Source organism: Eleginops maclovinus, chromosome 4, assembly GCF_036324505.1.
Source record: "Eleginops maclovinus isolate JMC-PN-2008 ecotype Puerto Natales chromosome 4, JC_Emac_rtc_rv5, whole genome shotgun sequence".
NCBI classification, from domain to species: domain Eukaryota; kingdom Metazoa; phylum Chordata; class Actinopteri; order Perciformes; family Eleginopidae; genus Eleginops; species Eleginops maclovinus.
The window spans coordinates 4,887,873-4,908,358 of NC_086352.1; the positions used below are offsets into that span (position 1 = coordinate 4,887,873).

Sequence of the window (20,486 nt, forward strand, 5' to 3'; positions counted from 1 at the left end):
CTTTGTTCATCAGAAATAAAATTAAATACACAGATGTTAATAAAACCAATAGAAAGTTATATCAAGTAATATCAAAACAAGTAATCAAAAACATTAACTCCTACATGAAATGATAACTTAAATCAAATAGAAAGAAATAAACAAAGTGCATTTGTATCTCCAAAGTACTTTTTAGTGGGGTTTAAGTTATCAAAACTAGATTCAAAAAATGAAACAAAGTGCTCTATTTTTTCCTCTTTTTTCCGGGTTCTGAGTCATCCGAACTCTTCCTTTTTCCAGAGGTAGTTGAGGCTATTGAAGAGGATTTCTTGGCTGGACCATGAAACAGAGAAAATAACTTTGGTTGCCCAGAGGATGCAGTGGATGGCCCAGAGGAGGAGGCAGAGGGCCCAGATGAGGAAGCAGAGGGCCCAGATGAGAAGGCAGAGGGCCCAGATGAGGAGGCAGAGGGCCCAGATGAGGAGGCAGAGGGCCCAGATGAGGAGGCGGAAGGCTTATTAGTTGCCCCAGACGAGGAGGCAGAGGGCCCAGAGGAGGAGCTGGATGGCTTTTTAGCTGCCCCAGAGGAGGTGGTGGAGGGCCCAGTGGGTCGAAAAGGTCTTGTTTTTGCAGAGGAGATGGTCTTTGGTGAAGGTCTGGTTGGTCTAGGTGAGGCAGCTGGCCTAGTGGAGGAAGAGGATGGCCCTTTTGATTTCTTCGCCTGGGTCACTATTCTGTTTGCCACCGCTGTAGACCTCACCCTCATGGCCTCACTCATCCTTTTCTCCCTCATTCCCTGTTCTCTTGCCTTCTTTTTCTCTAGGTGGAGTTGGTATGTTTTATAGGAGGAAAGGCAAGAATTCCTTAAAGGCTGGTCAATTAACATTGTTGAGGCCGTCCACTTCCTGGCTTTCATTGTTGACTTAATTATGGCGAGGCTCTCATACGTTTCCACATTCATCCTGCACCTGTCTGCCTCCAGTATGTCATCCATTATGTTGAAAGACCCCTCCACCAGCGGGCCTGTGAAAATTGAAAGAAGGGCTTTCACAAGTTTGATCAGGGTTGGGTATCTCACACCTCTTTCTGAATTTCTTAGAAGTGCCACCTGACTCCACCAGTCCACATCCACTCGGCTGTTTTCTTCAACATAGGTATTGGCCAGAGGTACCAGGTCAGCATCTATTTGGTATGCACGAACCTCCTCCCGCAGTGGGCCGAGTGCTTCAGGTGGAACCACATTAGGCAAGGCCTTCCCTAATGCCATGAATGCTGAACCTAAGGAGTCACACTGTATGAGGGATGGGGTCAGAGCCGAGAGTGAGGTGACCATGTGGTTGTCGAGGGGAAGGTTTTTGAGTAGAAACTCTGCTGCCTTCATGTAGCCCTCTCTGAGGGAGTTGTACAAGTTTCCAACCCACAGTGTCTTCGCCACACGGGCCTTGGTCATGGCAGAGTATCCATATTTTCCAACACACAGGGATTTGTTAGGCAGCTGTAACGCTGCATCCCGTACATTGATCTTGAGGATCTCTTTGACACTCAGGGGGATAGCTCCTGGCTTCATGAATTTGCTTAGCAGCTCTCTTACCAGTGCCAACATTTCAACATGCAACAAGTGCACCATTGGTTTCTCATGTTGCAGTTTTTTCAGAAATGCCTGAAATGTTGGAAGGACACCTGTAAACATACAAAAAACATTTAGGCATGTTTCCATTAGTTGTAATTAAAACTTAGAACAAGACATCAGTTACTACTATGCAACTAGGTAATTACAGTACAGTTACTAACTATACAATGCTGTAAGGAATTCTCTTGAGGTGGATTACTTTTGTTGAAAAATAGACCTAACTGTTCCATTTGCACCTTGTCTTAACTAAAAAGCTATGCCATCCAGGAGAGCTGGGCCATTACCACCAAGTAATAAATAAATGTATGTAAACTAGCCATGGATTTTCCTACTCATTCAAGATACCTCTGAACAGGTCAATCAAGACTGTGAGCCTATCAAAATCTGTGAATAGCACAGAGATGCGTTCCTTCCGGCTCTGGTTTGTTTGGGTCCTGGATGCTGTGGCCTGTTCTCCTTGCAGAACCTCTATTCTGGCCCTTTCCTGAGGCGAGACCTCGTGCCTTTCAAGGACTTGTTTGAGTAACTTTCTGGAGTGCACACACACACACACCCACGTTATGCTCCCTCTTATAAAACCATATGGGGATTAAGGCTGCATGTTATAACATACAGCATTATAGACAATACACTAATACATCCCTATTTTATTTTTTTAATGAAAGAAAAACTGTCAGTAATGCAATATTTTTATCATATCATCATACAGCATATAGCTGGCAGTTTCATGTGTTGCATTAACTACAGCAATACTATAAAGCCGTTATAGCCACTATTAAAAAAAAACAGCTTGATTCTGCACTACAACACATTTTCTCATAAGGGAAGGCTATAGGCCAGAATATAACACATGTTCAAAAAAAGAAAAGAAAAAAGCTCCTTAAAAAGGAAGGTCGTTTTATTTTCGCGCAAGACAAAATAGTTATATATCAACTATCAATCCCAACGGGGTGCTGCTGAATGACAGCGCAAGGGATAAGACGCGGCTCGTAGGTGTAGGTTTCGGATGTTGTCAACATTTAAAAGCACGCATGTATGCCAGGTAACCGCACGGGTGAGCAAATAGAGAGGACCTCTGCTGTGTACTCTGTGTTATTTTGTGAAGAGTGCTCATAGAAACGACTAGGCTAAAACTACAGAAGTCCCGACTTTGTGTCCGACTTTTACATTGGGTTTCGCCGCACACAAAGACAATCGCAATTGTCGTAAGGGGGGGTCTCAGCCGAGAATCGGACACGATAGTCGCGTATTTTGAGCCAGGCTGAGAGGCTATACTGTGACAAATACGATTTAATTCACACACATTTTTAAATGCTTTGTACCTACCTGTATTTATGCTCTTCGCCCGGATCCAGTAGGTTGTAGTAGTGCACAATCAGGACATCCAGGAGTTCTCTCACCCTATTGCACACCTCCAACATCTGCAGGAACCTGTTACTGATGGGCCTGATCAAGCTCTTCGGTGTAAGATGGAGTAATCTCTGGAATTCCGAAAATATTTCTTTCTGTTTCGGAGACTTCTCTATGTCATAAAACACATCCGAGCAGAAATCTTCCACCTCTGCCTTGAAAGGGCTCATCATGGCTTTTGCACCGTTAGAAACCATATGGACTGTGTCGCCAGATATATCCAGCAGGTGCGGGTTCTCCCTGCGCAACTGTGTCTCGAGACCGGACTTCTTTCCCCGCATAACCGCACAATTGTCCAGTAAACTACTGGTCACCTGCTGCAGCCCTAAACCATAGGACTGCAGCACATCCTTCAATTCCTGGGTAAGTGCTGCAGCATTGGCTATGTTCATTTTTCGACTAGCGAGGTGTTGCGTTTTAACAGCATTTTCCTCATTGTCAAAAAAACGAACAAGAACATTGAGGACTTTATCCATGTTATTATTGGTGGCCTCGTCGACGTTCAGGGAAAACATGTTGTTTTTCAGTTTGGTGGAAATTTGCCTTTTAAACTCAGGTGTTATCCCGTGAGTGTTGAAATAGCTGGCCAGCTGATTTGAAATGGACATTTTACTTAGTGCAATTTTATCTTCCGCTACTTTTTTACACAGCTCGACCAGGGGTTGTGATAGCGTGAAGGAGAGGTCGTGTTCTGCGAGAAATGCACACACCCGTATTTTTAACTCACACACACGGTCAGTTATGGAAGCCGGTACATCAGATGTTGTTGTTGCTCCTGGTAAACGCGTCGTGTGTGGGATAGCACGAACAGCAGCTAGGTGACGAGGGTCTGATTCGTGTTTACGAAGAACCTTTTTGCCGCTGGATGCATATATTAGCCTCCTGGAGCACAGCGTGCAGAAGCAAGCGCCTGTCTCACTCAACTTCTTACACCAACTGCTAAATGGTTTGCCATCTCGTCCAGCCATACCCAGCGCCATTTATTTTTCAGACCTTTATCTATCTCGAGGGTATTTTCCCCTGGTTTCATGTACTGCATCGCGCCTGCTCCTATGCCCCTCTCTCCATTAACTACAGTCACAGCCTTCGTAGTAAGAGAGTAGGCCTATCTGTGCTACAGTTTAGTTGATCGAGGCGCGTTGTGTTAAGGCCCGCCCCGTTTTGCTTCTGATTGGCTAACACTGTTTAACATCAGAACTGGACAGCGGCGCTTCTTCCCTACCATTGGCAGAGAACGAACAGACTCGAAAGCCGTGGAGTTATCGCGTTTTGGGTTTAAAAAAAAAAATATATATATTTTTTTTTTCCACTCCAAGTCCTGCAGGCCGGAAATCCGGCCCGGGGCCGGAATACTTTAATCCATGTGTTTAGAACCTGAATGAACCCTTTGGTTTCACAGGTTTCATGTTTCATGGTTCATGCTCTGTGGAGTTATTTCCGGGTAACTGTTATGTTCAGAAGGCTAAAGTCATACTGAAGAAGAGTTTGACTAAATGTTGATTAACCAGCCTTATGTTTTCCCTCAGTGATGTGGTACCTGATCACAATTAGTAAATCTAGTGCCTTCAGACTTCCATTTGTTTTGAATGCTTTGAATGCATACGGTTCTTTGGCAGCTCGACTTAGATTTTCTAAAGAAGAAGTTTTCACTGTATCAATAACAAACTGTCTCCGGTCGCCAATATCAAGAAATAAACTCTACAGACAGTTTCTGTGAACTATCAGCTGTTTCCCGTTAGGTAAACTAACTGGCTGCCGTCAAGTAGCGTAAAATGTAGACATGCAAATCAGGCAGGAAAACGTTGAGTTTCCGCCTACGTCCTTACGCGCATGTGCAGCCGGGGGGGAACGGATCCGGCACTGACACGAATTCCTGGGTACGGTCGAATCATAGACTGTATATATATACAGTCTATGGGTCGAATAGTCAGTTTATCCAGAGAACTTTTAATATTGACGAGAACGTTCACTCTCAAAACCGTTCCGGTATGGTACTGCACCTGGGGGGCGCTGGTGGGCCAGTGCAGAATGAATGTGGTCCTAAACGACACATAGCTAGTATTTTATATTCGCTTGATTTTGACTAAAATTAGGTTTTTGTAAATCGGATGACGTCATGCGTGATAAATTGCTTTACGGCACCTTGTGTCTCTCCTTCCCTTTCCTTTCCCTCGCAGCAACAGCTGCATACGATCAGCTGATTTGGCTCCGTGGGACTGATTTGAACTCGGCTCTACATGTTTTGAAAAGGTGTGACATTATTTGATACTCATAATTTACAAATCGTTGTTGATGTTCTGTGGACAGGTACCACAAAGCGTATTCTTCGGTCGTAACCAGTCGTGAGTTCTTCATTGACCAATCGGCTTTCATTAGCCAGATGCTAGCAGAACCTGGGTCGCAACTGCCCAACCTGTAAGAAAACAAAAGGCTATGACCCCCAGATTATTCCACTTTTGACGAAAAATCCCTGTCGACCTCTCGGAAACCACAGTAGTATTTTGGATTTTGTAGACGATATGCTAGGAGAATGATGTAGCTAGCCGCCTAGCTCCATAGGGGTCCATGTATTCTGCACTCGCCCGCGATCGCCCCCTAGGTGAACTGCAGCCAAATTCGGTACAATGGGGGTGAATAGAGAGTGAAGGGGCTTTCCGTAGACGGGCTTTGGTTTATCTAAGGAAGGTTCCAAACGGAGCGAAATGACCCGGAAGTAGCTCAGTGGCCACCATGATAAGAGCTGTTCTGATTCTCTAGATCAGGGGTGTCCAAACTACAGCTCGGGGGCCAAACTACGGCCCGCAGGCCATTTTGAATCGGCCGACTGCACATTCAGTATAATGCAATAAGGCCCACAAATTAAACTTTTGCTTGTCATATATTGTACTTCTCAAATACATATGTTCAGATATATACATTTTTGTTGACTTTTTATTGTTATGTTTGATTAATTCATGTTAACAGAAAAGAGCATGTATACAGATATCGTTTTAAATTAAACTTAAATAGATTCATGGTATATTGTGCATGTACAAACACCCGGTAATTTGCAAATAATATCCATATATACATATATACATTAACTTAGATTGGCATTACATGCACAAGCATACAGACGTACACAAAACGTAATCCTATATCCTTATAAACATGCATGCACACACACTTACATATACACACACGCACGAACGTACGCATGCACAAAAGCATCACGCACACACATATATAATATACTATATTCAGTACCCTTATTTCCCTCCCTGGTGAGTGATCTTCTTGGTTTGATGATTAGGATTCTTTGAAGCTTGTTTTACGCGATTCCAAATAGTTTTCCAAGCTATTTCGGGAGAAATCGAGCTATATTCATTTAGCCAATATTTTGTATTATTTGGGAATACATTGTTGATACGGCTCCCTTGGTATTGTTAGTATTGTACAGTTGTTTTGTAAGGTCATATTTAGGAAGTTCAGAGTTCCTTTCAGGGCGGAACGGAGCTGCAGTTATAGAAAAGAGGAAAACCCTGGTAGATTACACTGTAGCTGCAGTTCCTGGAATGTACGGAGACCATTATTATTGAAAAGCTGTCCAAGTAGATGGATTCCATTATTTGACCATACTGGGTAGGCTACTGTCCGACTGCCAAGCAACAAATTATGGCTGTGAAATATCGGAGTATGGTAATGCCACTTGATTTTTTATTTATTCACTAGTTTCCAAGTTATTAGAACATTTGCAATCATAGGACCCAAACGCAATTTAGCTTGTTTGAGAGGGACATGGAGCGCCAGGATGTGGGGTTTGTGGGGTCCAACCAAGATTTTATAGTACGCAGTACAGAAGACCAATAGTATATTTTAAAATGTGGGACCCCCCCCGTCCTCCAGCTGATTCCTCTCTTTGAAGAGTTGTAAATGTAATCCTTGGTCTTTCGGTGTTCCAGATTAAACTAGTGACTAAACTATGTAATGTATCCCAATAATCAACTTTTGAATTCAAAGGGAGCATAGAGCCAATAAATGTATTGGAGGTAATCCCATCATTTTAATGACTGAGATCCTGGCATCCAGAGATATCGCTCTCCACATTCACTTCCCCAAATCTACTTTGATCTTATTTAAAACTGTACTATAATTATTGATAACTGTGGTTTCTAGAGTTGGGCAAATATCAATTCCAAGATATTTAAATTGATTTACAACTGGAATATTGAATTGGGTCAAATCATCACCAGAGCTGCTTAGAGGTAGAAGAGCAGATTTGTGCCAAGTTATTTTGTGTCTTGAGACGCTACTGAAATCAGAAAATAAGTTTCTGATTTGATTAAGTGACTGAGAGTTTACTAATGAAGAGAAGTACGTCATCTGCATAAAGTGATATATGGTGAATGGTGGAGTTTATTGTAATAGGTGCAATATTGGTGGATTGGCGCACGTTTTGAGCCAGAGGCTCTAAGGATAAAACAAACAACAGGGGAGACAGTGGGCAACCCTGGCGACAACCTCTAGAGATTTGAAAATGTGATGAACAAGTATTGCCTGATAAGACCATTGCGAGTGGGTGTGCGTAGAGCACTTTAATGTATTTAATAAATTGTTTGCCGAGACCCATGTGACCTAATAGGGCCCAGAGATAATCCCATTCTAGTCTGTCCAATGCCTTTTCCGCGACAAGAGTTAAGACTCCACATGTAATAAGAAAGTGTGGCGAGTCTGGAGTGGAATATAGAATATGTAATAATCTCCTTAGATTGTCTGAGCTAAAGCGACCTTTCACAAAGCCTGTTTGATCACGGTGAATACGTTTCCCTAGGTATTTGTTAAGGCGGTGTGCTTTAGCATATATCTTCATGTCTCCATTAATGAATGAAACAGGCCGGTAGCTCGAACATAATGCTGGGTCTTTATGTTTTTTAAGAAGCAATGATATTAATGCTGTATTTGTTTGCTTTAGGAAAGAGCCCTTTCTAATAGAGATACTTATCATTTCCAGAAGCATGGGACCCAATTCAGACGAAAAATGAATATACATCTCAATGGGAATACCATCTGGGCCACGAGATTTAGCTAACTTCATTTCTTGTACTGATTCCCATAATTCATTTAAGGAAATGTCTGCCCCTAAATCTGCTGCTTCTGTTTCAGATAATAATCAGTGAGAAAAGTATTATATCTGTCTTTACTGAAATGTATTTCAGATTTGTAAAATGTCTTATAGAAACATGAAAAAGCTGCATTAATTTCAGCTGGAACAGTTACTATATTGCCGCCTGGAGATTGTATTGCAGAAATACATGCCCGCCGCGCATTAGAGCGGAGCCGAAGGGCTAATTGGTGTGGGGGCCTACTACCAGTAAAAAACTGATGTTCTCTAGACTGCTGAAGGAAGAACTCAGCTTTTGTTCTAAATAATGCATTTGGCTAATTTTTCACCGTGCTAAACTATATAAACTATATTAATGAGCCCAATTTAAAATAAATTCAGTCATTCAGAGTTTAAAACATTTTCTAACAAATGATTTTATTAGAAAAAAACGTTTGATAAAAAAACCCCAATAATTTATTTCTATAACCAGCTTTACATTTAACCTTCATCTTTCCTCTTTTCTCAGCACTCTGAGGCTCCTGTTTTAAGGGATGTAACAGAATAACTTAACCCTAAAGACAAACGGGATGTAGGCTGTTCTTTCTGAAAGCGTTTTCAGGTATCGCACATTACTCTACATTTGATTTGTGTTGCTAACTTATAACTTAACTTATGAGGCGATATCAACCTCTAGAAGTGTCCCAGCTCTCCGTATATTGTTCTGTATGTGGCCCTGTGAAAAAGGTTTGGACACCCCTGCTCTAGATGACAGGAAAGAAGCTCTGAAGCTTCCTTTATGACCTCCTTTAGGAACCACTGGACCTTCCTTTAGGAAAGGAGAGGAGGAAACTTACCGTGACACAAGGAAAAGACGCAAGTGAGGGACGCAGGGATGCAAGTTCAAAGAACTGAGAAGTACCCAAGATCTTTGAGCTGATGGGCTCACGTTGAAGACGTAATGGATGTGCGCAGGTTTATGCAAGGAAATAAAGATGGGCACGCTGAACGAGAGCAGGGTGACACAGTAGTCCGACTCGTCTGTTTATGTAGACAATTACAGGTCCATAGAACAGAATAATACAGATATTAAAAGAAGGTGAACACAGCTGGCGATAGGAGGAGATGGTGACACACTCTGCTGTACAGTAGGTGGCGGTATGCAGCTGAAAGAGGTTTGTAATCCGCCGGTAACCGAGAGAAGAAGAAGAAGGTTTCCGGGTCACCGTTAGCATGTGTGGCTGCGCTAGCATGTTAGCTGCGTGTAAATAAGGACAGGAACACGGTGTACATGCATCCTCCTTTGACTCGATCAGTGGAAAAAGTGTTCGTGTTAAACATCTGTTCGAAAAGCGGCTGATTGGACTTGTATAGACTAAATACCCGGATGTGAGAGGAGCTGTTTGTTTACATGGAGCTGCAGAAAGAGACGGGTCGGTTCCTTTATAATACCAAATACTCATATTATTACTCATACTATTCCATATTACTCCATATACTCATACTATTACTCATACTATTCCATATTATTCCATATACTTATACTATTCCATATTATTCCATATACTCATACTATTCCATATTATTCCATATACTCATACTATTCCATATTATTCCATATACTTATACTATTCCATATTATTCCATATACTCATACTATTCCATATTATTCCATATACTCATACTATTCCATATTATTCCATATACTTATACTATTCCATATTATTCCATATACTCATACTATTCCATATTATTCCATATACTCATACTATTCCATACTATTCCATATTATTACATACTATTCCATATTATTCCATATACTCATATTATTCCACATTATGACTCATATTTAAACTGCTGTTTGTTAACATGGCGCTGAATAGAGAGACTGGTCGGTTCTGCTGAGACACTTTATAATCCGTGCTAAGCTAACGTTAGCCCCACAGCCTGTTAGAAGTGCTGTGGGGCTAAGCTAACGTTAGCTCCACAGCCTGTTAGCTCCTGTTAGCTCCTGCTAACTGCTGGGTGTTTATCAGGCTTTTTGCAGACACTGAATACTCTTAAAAAATGCCCGTTTTAAGGATAGAGTGTCCATGTTTACTCTTTGCGGCTGATTTGGATTAATGTTGAAGGGGACTCTGGGTCAGGTGCCTTTTATTCTGAAAGTAATTGTCCACAGTCTGGTGGACATTGTTCTTTCACACAGCAGACTAAACAATACAATTTAACAGACTGTCTGCTGCGTCCTGCAGGCTTCTCAGGGACAATGTAGGATTCACATCATAATTAATGTATTGCTTCAAATTTAAGGCCCAATCAATGTTTGTTTAGAAAGGATTTCAAACTGTTATTCACTTTTTTACATCCATTCATACACATTTAAAATACAAGTGTTTTTAAACATTGTTTGAGCTCCTTTTCAATCTGAGTTGCATCTTTAATATCTTTGAATATAAAGGACACTTTGATACCGTCTTGTTGTAATAAATATAATATGGTCCTAAAGAAAAGCCCCAACTCTTCCACCAAGCAGCAGTAGGCTCTAACTGCTGGAAACAATCAGGAAGTTTGAATCAAATCAAAGTTATTTATTAAGCCCGAGTTTGACAGACTTTACAGAATAAAACAACAACATTGTAAACAATACAATTACAGGAAACAATGAAAGACTGGATAGAGTGTAAAATGGAAAAAGAATGAATAAGATACAAGACAAAATACAATAAAACTATTAAATGAAATACCATAAACTGTAGGAACAGGGGAACGAACACAGATAACGCTAATGAACTAAAGACTTGATTTCTGAAAACATCATTGTCCTTACTTTAGGATTCCTGCCCCGTGTAGAGAGGGTGTTCAGGTACCAGTACCAATATTCAGAGTGCTCTTTGGACTTCTGAACAAGTTGCTGGGAGAAATGATTCAAAACTTGTAAACTTGAAGTGTTTCAGGCTCAGATCCATTTACTGGTCCCACAGAAGGGAAATGTATGCGCTACAGCAGCAACAGAGCCAGATTTACAGAGCCAGAGACAGATTTACAGAGCCAGAGACAGATTTACAGAGAGACAGATTTACAGAGACAGATTTACAGAGACAGATTTACAGCGACAGATTTACAGAGACAGATTTACAGCGACAGATTTACAGAGACAGATTTACAGCGACAGATTTACAGCGACAGATTTACAGCGACAGATACAGATTTACAGAGACAGAGACAGATTTACAGAGCCAGATTTACAGCGACAGAGACAGCGTTACAGCGACAGAGCCAGAGACAGATTTACAGAGCCAGATTTACAGAGACAGAGACAGATTTACAGAGACAGAGACAGCGTTACAGCGACAGAGCCAGAGACAGATTTACAGAGCCAGATTTACAGCGACAGAGACAGATTTACAGAGACAGAAACAGATTTACAGCGACAGAGACAGATTTACAGAGACAGAGACAGATTTACAGAGACAGAGACAGCTTTACAGAGACAGAGACAGATTTACAGAGACAGATTTACAGAGACAGAGACAGATTTACAGAGACAGAAACAGATTTACAGAGACAGAGACAGCTTTACAGAGACAGAGACAGCTTTACAGCAACATAGACAGATTTACAGAGACAGAGACAGCTGTACAGAGACAGAAACAGCTTCACAGAGACAGAGACAGCTTCACAGAGACAGAGACAGCTGTACAGAGACAGAGACAGCTTCACAGAGACAGAGACAGCTTCACAGAGACAGAGACAGCTGTACAGAGACAGAGACAGATTTACAGAGACAGATTCACAGAGACAGATTCACAGAGACAGAGACAGATTTACAGAGACAGATTCACAGAGACCGAGACAGATTTACAGAGACAGATTTACAGAGACAGAGACAGCTGTACAGAAACAGACAGCTTCCCAGAGACAGATGTACAGAAAGTATGAAGATAATGAAAAACACACGTCCTGAAGGAGATATGCAGCCACGTAAATACTGCAGTTATTGATGATGGCATATTCATGTTTATACTAGTCCGTTTTTTGTTGTATGTGTGGGGGGGGGGGGGGGGGGCATGATGGTTATAGAGTCTGACCGCTGCAGGAAGGAAGGTATCTCTCCCTGAGACACCGCGTGTGCAGCAGCCTGTCGCCGAAGGAGCTGCACAGTGCGGACAGGGTGTCTTGGAGGGGGTGGGACACATTGTACAGCAGGGAGGACAGCTTGGCTGCCATTTTTCTGTCTCCCACCACCTCCACGGGGTCCAGAGGACTCCCCAGGACAGAGCTGGCCTTCCTTATCAGTCTGTTCAGTCTCTTCCTGTCAGCAGCCGAGATGCTGCAGCCCCAGCAGACCACACCATAGAAGGTGGCTGATGCCCCCACAGAGTCAAAGAAGGTCTGAAGAAGTGCCCCCTGCCCCCCTAAAGACCTCCGTCTCCTCAGCAGAAACAGTCTGCTCTGTCCCGTTCTGTAGAGAGCAGCAGAGTTAGTTAGTTTTCTGCTGATTCAGTCTCCGTGTGTCAGCAGTCTCTGCCATTAGAACAGAGGTTCTCAAAGTTTTTCCTCAGCCCCCCCTTGGGTAATGGAAATATTTCCGAGCCCCCGAATATATATCGTGGATTCTGGGTGGCTAGCACACATATCATACCTGCAGCCACTAAGTACACTTACTAAGTACAATTTTGAGATGCTTGTACTTACTTGAGTATTTCAGGTTTTGCTACTGTGTACTTCTACTCCACTATAATTCAGAGGTAAATGGTGTATTTCTACTCCACTACATGTATTTAATCCCTTTAGTTACATTTTTGATTAATGATGTGAAATATAATGAACCCTCAGACTTTAGTTCTTCTCCCACCTTACCCGTAATTGGGGCCACAGAGCTTCGACCTGTGGCAGACAGCTGTGCTTCTCTCCGTCTGAATGATGCCTTTTGGCCAGCTGATGGACAGAGTGCTCCCTGTCCCTGCAGATCTCTGTGTGCACCGGGCTGCAGCGTGTCTGTGAGCGAGCAGCCCCCCCCCCCCCCCCCCCCCACACACACACACACACACACACACACACACACAAGTGAAGAGAGCGGAAATAATGATATTGCAAGAAGTTAGAAACGTATTTGGTTCGATAAAATGTGCAGCAACACTTTATGTAGCAATAAGACATCGCGCCCCCCAGTTTGAGAACCACTGTGTTAGGACAACACATCTGTCCGAGTCAAACACACACACACACACACACACACACACACACACACACACACACACACACACACACACACACACACAGAATGCGTATATACATCCAAGTTTTTATTAAAGTAAAAATAAGTTTTTTTTGTATCTAGAAAGTGTCGCCCGTTGGAAACAGTAATAAGTAAAACCGATTTTCTTATATGTAGCATATTCATTATGTAGAGGATAACTGCTAATGTGTATTATTCAGAAAGAGCTGATCAAAGCATCCCTCCATAAAGTTATCCTTCAGGTAGCTCTCTGTGTCCAAATGGTTTCTGACCCCTGGTCTCAGTTGTCTCAGGGGCTCTCAAACGGTTTTGTCACCATTTATGTTAACAAGTATTTCCAAGGCACACCTTGATATGATCTTTATAGTCAGAGAATAAATGAAAACAGGAATGAAATGATTCAAACTCACAATATATGACACTAAAGTCCTGGTGTGTCTGGTCCCATTACCGGAGTTAATTTTACCCCCCTAAAGGATGTTGGGCCTACCCCCACCTAAAACATGTTGACATAGAAAGGATACCGAATACATTTGCACACTTTTGATTTAGTGACCTAAGTACATGCTTCTGTTTTGTCGTGTGCATGGAAGAATACGCTAGTCGTAGGTGCGCTCCGGTACTTATAAAAATAGGTCTACACCCCTGGTTGCACATCACAAGGCCAACCCTGCTAACTAACATGAGCATGAAAGACATCCAGCAGCTCATATCTGCAAACAGAAAAAGTGAAACTACACCCCCCCCCCCCTCCCTGTCCAAACTACGCAGTGTTGCTCGGTTTTAGATCAGCTACAGAACCAACTCACCTGTTGTCCTGAAACTCTCCAGAGCAGCTGAAAAAAGGTGTAATTGACAGACTATTGAGCCAACAGAAGAACACAGTGGGCGGGACTGAGCATTTAGAATAAGGAATGGATAAGGACTGCAAAGTTAGTCCAAGAGAATGGTGGTTAGATTTCAAACTCTCATACTCTACAGTTTCCCTGACTGTGTGTTTCCTGTTTCCTGCAGATGCCCCGCAGCTGGTGGTGGTTAAAGAAGAGGTTCCCATTGAGCAGGAGGAGTTGCACTCCAGTCTGGACCAGGAGGACCCAGAGCCCCGCCCACACATTAAAGAGGAACCGGAGGAAATCTGGAGCAGTCAGGAGGGAGAGCAGCTTCAAGGGCTGGAGGAGGCTGATATCACCCAGTCCACATTCACTCCTGTCCCTGTGAAGAGTGAAGATGATGAAGAGAAACCTCAGTCCTCACAGCTTCATCAAAGACAAACTGAACACATGGAAACAGAAGCTGCTGGAGAGGACTGTGGAGGACCAGAACCAGCCAGGACCTCAGATCCAGAGAGACATTTACAACCTGAGATTGAGGACAACCCTGGAGACTCTTCTGAACCTGAGACTGAGGACAACCCTGGAGACTCTTCTGAACATGAGATTGAGGACAACCCTGGAGACTCTTCTGAACCTGAGACTGATGAAACGACTACAGACTTTGCAGAATCTGAGACAGAAAAAGACATGAATGATCCTGATGGAAAACCTTTTCGCTGTTTGGTGTGTGCTAAAACATTTAAACACAGGGGAAATTTGAATATACACACGAGGACTCATACAGGAGTGAAGCCTTTTAGATGCTGTTTGTGTGGTAAAACGTTTACTCAAAAAGGAGGACTGGACTACCACTTGAAGATTCACACAGGAGAAAAACCGTTTAGTTGCACACTGTGCGGTAAAACATTTAGACACAAAGGAGCTGTAACGTACCACATGGCGACCCATATGGGGGTGAAACCCTACAGCTGCAGCATTTGTCAAAAAAGGTTCAGGGCCACATCTCAACTCAAACACCATAAGTGTATTGGCGAGTTCTCACATCTTCACAAAAGCAAAAGCGATAAATACGACAAACCACTGAGCTGCTCCGAATGTGATGCCACGTTTCCCAACAATTACCTCCTGGTGACCCACATGAGAATGCATAAAGGAAAGAAACTGTTCACTTGCTCCATTTGTGGTCAAAAGCGACAGTTTAGTTCACATCTGGACATACACATGAGAACCCACACAGGAGAGAAACCGTACAGCTGCTCCGTGTGCGGTAAAAGATTTTCTCAAAGAGGAATAATGTCACAGCACATGGCAGTCCACTCAGGGGTGAAACCATTCAGCTGCACTGTGTGTAGCAGGAGATTCTTCTGGCATTTTCAGATCAAAAAACACAAATGTCTTGGTGAGTCTTCACAGCAGAGCAGAACCGGCTTTAATGGAGAGGACTGTGGAGGACCAGAACCAGCTGACTCAGCTCCGGATAGACATTTCCTACCAGAGACTGATAAAGGTGATGAACCCTCTCTGGAGCCTGACGACCCTGTTGACATTGAGTTTTGGAAAGACACTAGGCAACATCAGTCTGGGTTCACTTATCGAAGAAATAAAAAAGTATCCATAAGTAAAGGATATATTACCAGTGAGAAACCAGTCAGCTGCTCCGAGGACCAGGTTCAAACTGATCCCAGGACCGATGACGGTATTTATCTGTCTACACGGGCCAGGAATTCTCCTTCAGGTCCAAACCATTTGAAAACTGAGGACGTTCCCAGCAGCGAGAAACCATTCAGCTCCTCAGAGCGTAATGACCAATATGACGACGGACAGCTGACACACAAAACAGCTCCCACAAGAGAGGAACCACTCAGTTGCTCAAGTTGCGGTAAATGTTTTGCAACAGCAGGACATCTGACAAGACACATATCCGTCCACACAGAAGGGAAACCAACCAGATGTGAAGTGTGTGAGAAAAGTTTCCCGCTGGAGTCGCAGCTCCTGAACCACGAGGGTGTTGGCGAGCTGTCGCAGCTTCACAATTCCAACACACTGATCGACAGCTCTCAGTGTGGAACGGTATTAGACCGAAAGCACCAGCTGCCGGTTACCGTCAGAATTCAGAAAAGACTGAAATCACACGATGGCTCACTTTGTGGTATCGCTTTCGCCAATTTTGAAAGTTCTCACCTGACGGGCCAATCAGGGGAGAAACCTTTCCGCTGCTCGGTGTGTAACTCAGGTTTCAGTGACAGTGAGGCTTTAGTACAACACATGAGGATCCACACGAGACAGACCCAGTTTACTTGCTCGCTTTGTGGCAAAGAATTTGCCTGGCGCAGATATCTGACCAAACACATGGAAGTCCACAAAGGGCAGAACACTTACTGCACATATTGTAACAGAATTTTCCTCTCGTGTTTTCAGCTGAAACACCATCACTGTGATGGTCAGTCCCCACAGTCTCACCAAACAGAATATGTAGAAACAGAAGCTGATGAGGAGGACTGTGGAGGACCAGAACCAGCTGACTCAGCTCCGGATAGACATTTCCTACCAGAGACTGATAAAGGTGATGAACCCTCTCTGGAGCCTGACGACCCTGTTGACATTGAGTTTTGGAAAGACACTAGGCAACATCAGTCTGGGTTCACTTATCGAAGAAATAAAAAAGTATCCATAAGTAAAGGATATATTACCAGTGAGAAACCAGTCAGCTGCTCCGAGGACCAGGTTCAAACTGATCCCAGGACCGATGACGGTATTTATTACTATGAATGTGATGGTCAGTCCTCACAGCCTCACCAAACTGAATATGTAGAAACAGAAGCTGCTGGAGAGGACTGTGGAGGACCAGAACCATTCAGGAACTCAGAACCAGAGACACATTTACAACCTGAGATTGAGGACAACCCTGGAGACTCTTCTGAGACTGAAGACAGTGGAGACAGTGATTTTTGGACACAGAGCAGTGAACGCCTGTCCGAGTTAAACTCTGTGAAACAAGAGTTTGCCCAGAGTGGTGAAACGTTTAACAACAATCACCAGCGAGACGAACTGCTTATAGAAGGTAGGACTCAAAACCAGTATATGCCAAACCAGGAAGAGCCCGAGCCAGCACCATGCATTAAAGAGGAACAGGAGGAACTCTGGAGCAGTCAGGAGGGAGAGCAGCTTCAAGGGCTGGAGGAGGCTGATATCACCCAGTCTACATTCACTCCTGTCCCTGTGAAGAGTGAAGATGATGAAGAGAAACCTCAGTCCTCACAGCTTCATCAAAGACAAACTGAACACATGGAAACAGAAGCTGCTGAAGAGGACTGTGGAGGACCAGAACCAGCCAGGACCTCAGATCCAGAGAGACATTTACAACCTGAGATTGAGGACAACCCTGGAGACTCTTCTGATGATAGTGTTGATAGTGATTTTTGGAAGGAGACCAGGAAAGGTCCGTCAGGTTTAAACATGTTGAAACAAAATGAAATCACTGACAGCGACTCTGGAAACAAAGTGTTGATCTACCCTGGAGCTGAGAGTGACGACAGTGATTTCTGGAAAGATGACAGGAAACCTCAATCAGGTTTAACGTGTTTAAACGAAAATCAAGTAGCTGAAAGTAAAATGTTCCGTAAAACATTCATGAAACCATACAGCTGCCCCGAATGTGGGAAAAGGTTTCCCCACAATGCCAGCATGAAGAGCCACATGAAGTTGCATACGGGCGAGAAAACTTTCTTCTGTTCTGTTTGTGGTATGCGATGTCTTTACAAATCCCACATGAAGATACACATGAGAATTCACACCAGAGAGAAACCATTCGGATGCCTAGTGTGCGGGAAGAAATATGCACACAAGGCAAGTCTGCAGACCCACATGAACATCCACAATGTGGAGCAACAGTACAGCTGCAGCCAGTGTCACCAAGGCTTTGCCTGGCATTCAGAGCTGAAATACCACCAGTGTGTGGGGGGGTCATCACAGGAAAACACACACAGGGAAACCTCATCTTTAAATGTGATGTTTAAAACTCAGAGAGACTCTGCTGACTGAAGACAAAATAAAGCAGCTAGATCATATTTGAGGATTTGTGAAGCTGTGGATGTTTTTCAGTTTATTCTTAAAGAAAAGGATAGTTCCAAATGTAATTCTGTTTCTCTCTTTTTTCAGTTGAGACATCTCAGCCCTAGGTATTCTCTTAAGTGGTATTATTTGTAAGCAATTTTGTGTTGAATTTGATCCTTTTTGTCATGCTTCTTTCTGTGCTTTATGAAATAATACATGTGTGAAGTACTCATAAACTTTTCATCACAATGGATCTCATTAAATCTACAGAGGCCCATTCAGGGGATTCTGGACTACAATGAAACTGTTTGGTGATCTTCCTATCCGTCTCAGTTTTCTGACCACATGTTACATAAGTTATATTCTTCAGTGTTGATCAATCGAACGGTTTGATTACAGTTCCAGTGTTTTTGGTTCACACTCTCCCCTAAAGGTCAGAACCTGAACTGTAAAGAAGCTTTCAGATTGTGCTGTATTTTATCTGATTTATTTTTTGTAATTGATTTATTCATTTATGTAGTTGGTAGGACGGTGCTCATTGATTAACAGACAAGTTGCTGTAAATAAGCCAGAGTTAGCTGCTATGCTAATTTCCAACTGTTGTCCCTAGCCAGATCTTAAAAGGCACCCTAAGATATAAAAATACATAAACTGATACCAAATAAAACCTTAATTAAAAGACATAAGCACACCCTCAAACAGACACAGGCAATGCACGCCTCTCACTAACCCTCCACATAAAGGTTACAGCATACAGTAGGTTACAGAGGAACAACATCACATGGCTTTAAGCATTTGGTATGTGGTTACAGATGTGATGTTCCCAAATCCAAAATTTGAGTTTGCTTTTGAAAGCTGTAAGGCTGTTACACTCCCTTAATTTATTGGGCAGACCATTCCAATAATTGGTGGCTCTTATTGAGAAGGCTGTGTGTCCAAACTCGCTCTGTCTGTACTGCACTACGCAGTCCCCTCTGGCGGTTGATCTGGTTACTCTATTGACGCTATCTCTCTGTTTTATGAATTGGTACAGTGGGGGTGGAGCAAGCCCATGAAGTACCTTAAAGATGAGACAGGCATCAGAGAATTGTACAAAGTTTTCAAAGTTAAACAAGTTGTGCTTTTTCACTACAAGACAATGGTGATAACTATTTGCCTTACGGTCCAGTGTTTTTAGTGCTTGCTTATAGAGAGATTCAATTGGTTGCAAAGTTGTTTTATTGGCTTGCGAGCAGCTAGTTAAGCATTCAGACAAATGAGAGAAGAGCTCTGCAGCCTTCATTGGCAGGTATGGTCTTATGTGCCTAAAATTTGCCAGGTTAAATTTGCCAGTATTGGCCAGCTTTTTTGAATGCTTTTGAAAGGAGAGTTGTGAGTCTAGGATGATTCCTAAATATTTAAAGTCAGGCACCACTCTGATCTTCTCTTGTTTAACTAGGACAGCAGGGTTATGAGACACAGTAGATTGTTCTGAAAAATACACACAGTTTTGCTTATGTTCAGCTGTAAGCATGAATTGGTTAGCCAGTTGGATACATGGCCCATGGCTTCAGTCAGTTGGTGTGCATGCACATAGAGGACCGTGTCATCTGCATACATTTGTATGTGCACTGATGGACAGACTGTGGGCAGGTCATTGATGTATAGACTGAACAAAAGAGGGCCCAGTATAGATCCTTGAGGGACACCTATTTTACAGGTTAGGTATGTAGACCGGGTGTTATTTATGTACAGTGGGGCAAAATAGTATTTAGTCAGCCACCAATTGTGCAAGTTCTCCCATTTCAAAAGATGAGAGGCCTGTAATTTTATCATAGGTACACTTCAACTATGAGAGACAGAATGGGGGAAACAATCCAGGAAATCACATTGTAGGATTTTAATGAATTTATTTCAAATGATTGTGGAAAATAAGTATTTGGTCAATAACAAAAGTTCATCTCAATACTTTGTTATATACCCTTTGTTGGCAATAACAGAGGTCAAAGGTTTTCTGTAAGTCTTCACAAGGTTTCCACACTGTTGCTGGTATTCTGGCCCATTCCTCCATGCAGATCTCCTCTAAAGCAGTGATGTTTTGGGGCTGTCGCTGGGCAACACGGACTTTCAACTCCCTCCAAAGATTTTCTATGGGGTTGAGATCTGGAGACTGGCAAAGCCACTCCAGGACCTTGAAATGCTTCTTACGAAGCCACTCCTTCGTTGCCCTGGCGGTGTGTTTGGGATCATTGTCATGCTGAAAGACCCAGCCACGCTTCATCT

General features: G+C 42.9%; 2 protein-coding genes across 2 annotated transcripts; one reads left to right on the plus strand and one right to left on the minus strand.

The window, feature by feature from the left end:
• Nucleotides 1–34: 34 nt before the first annotated feature.
• LOC134863626 (uncharacterized) lies at nt 35–3,308 on the minus strand. Its single transcript, XM_063882252.1, has 2 exons — nt 2,936–3,308; nt 35–1,659 (listed from the first exon to the last, which is right to left on the minus strand). The coding sequence occupies exon 2, from the start codon at nt 1,604–1,606 to the stop codon at nt 224–226; it is 1,383 nt and encodes a 460-aa protein (XP_063738322.1). The 5' UTR covers nt 1,607–1,659; nt 2,936–3,308; the 3' UTR covers nt 35–223.
• Nucleotides 3,309–9,353: 6,045 nt separating this feature from the next.
• LOC134863595 (oocyte zinc finger protein XlCOF7.1-like) lies at nt 9,354–18,522 on the plus strand. Its single transcript, XM_063882186.1, has 2 exons — nt 9,354–9,532; nt 14,353–18,522. Exons 1-2 carry the CDS (start codon nt 9,511–9,513, stop codon nt 18,210–18,212), a joined length of 3,882 nt encoding a protein of 1,293 aa, XP_063738256.1. The 5' UTR covers nt 9,354–9,510; the 3' UTR covers nt 18,213–18,522.
• Nucleotides 18,523–20,486: the final 1,964 nt, after the last annotated feature.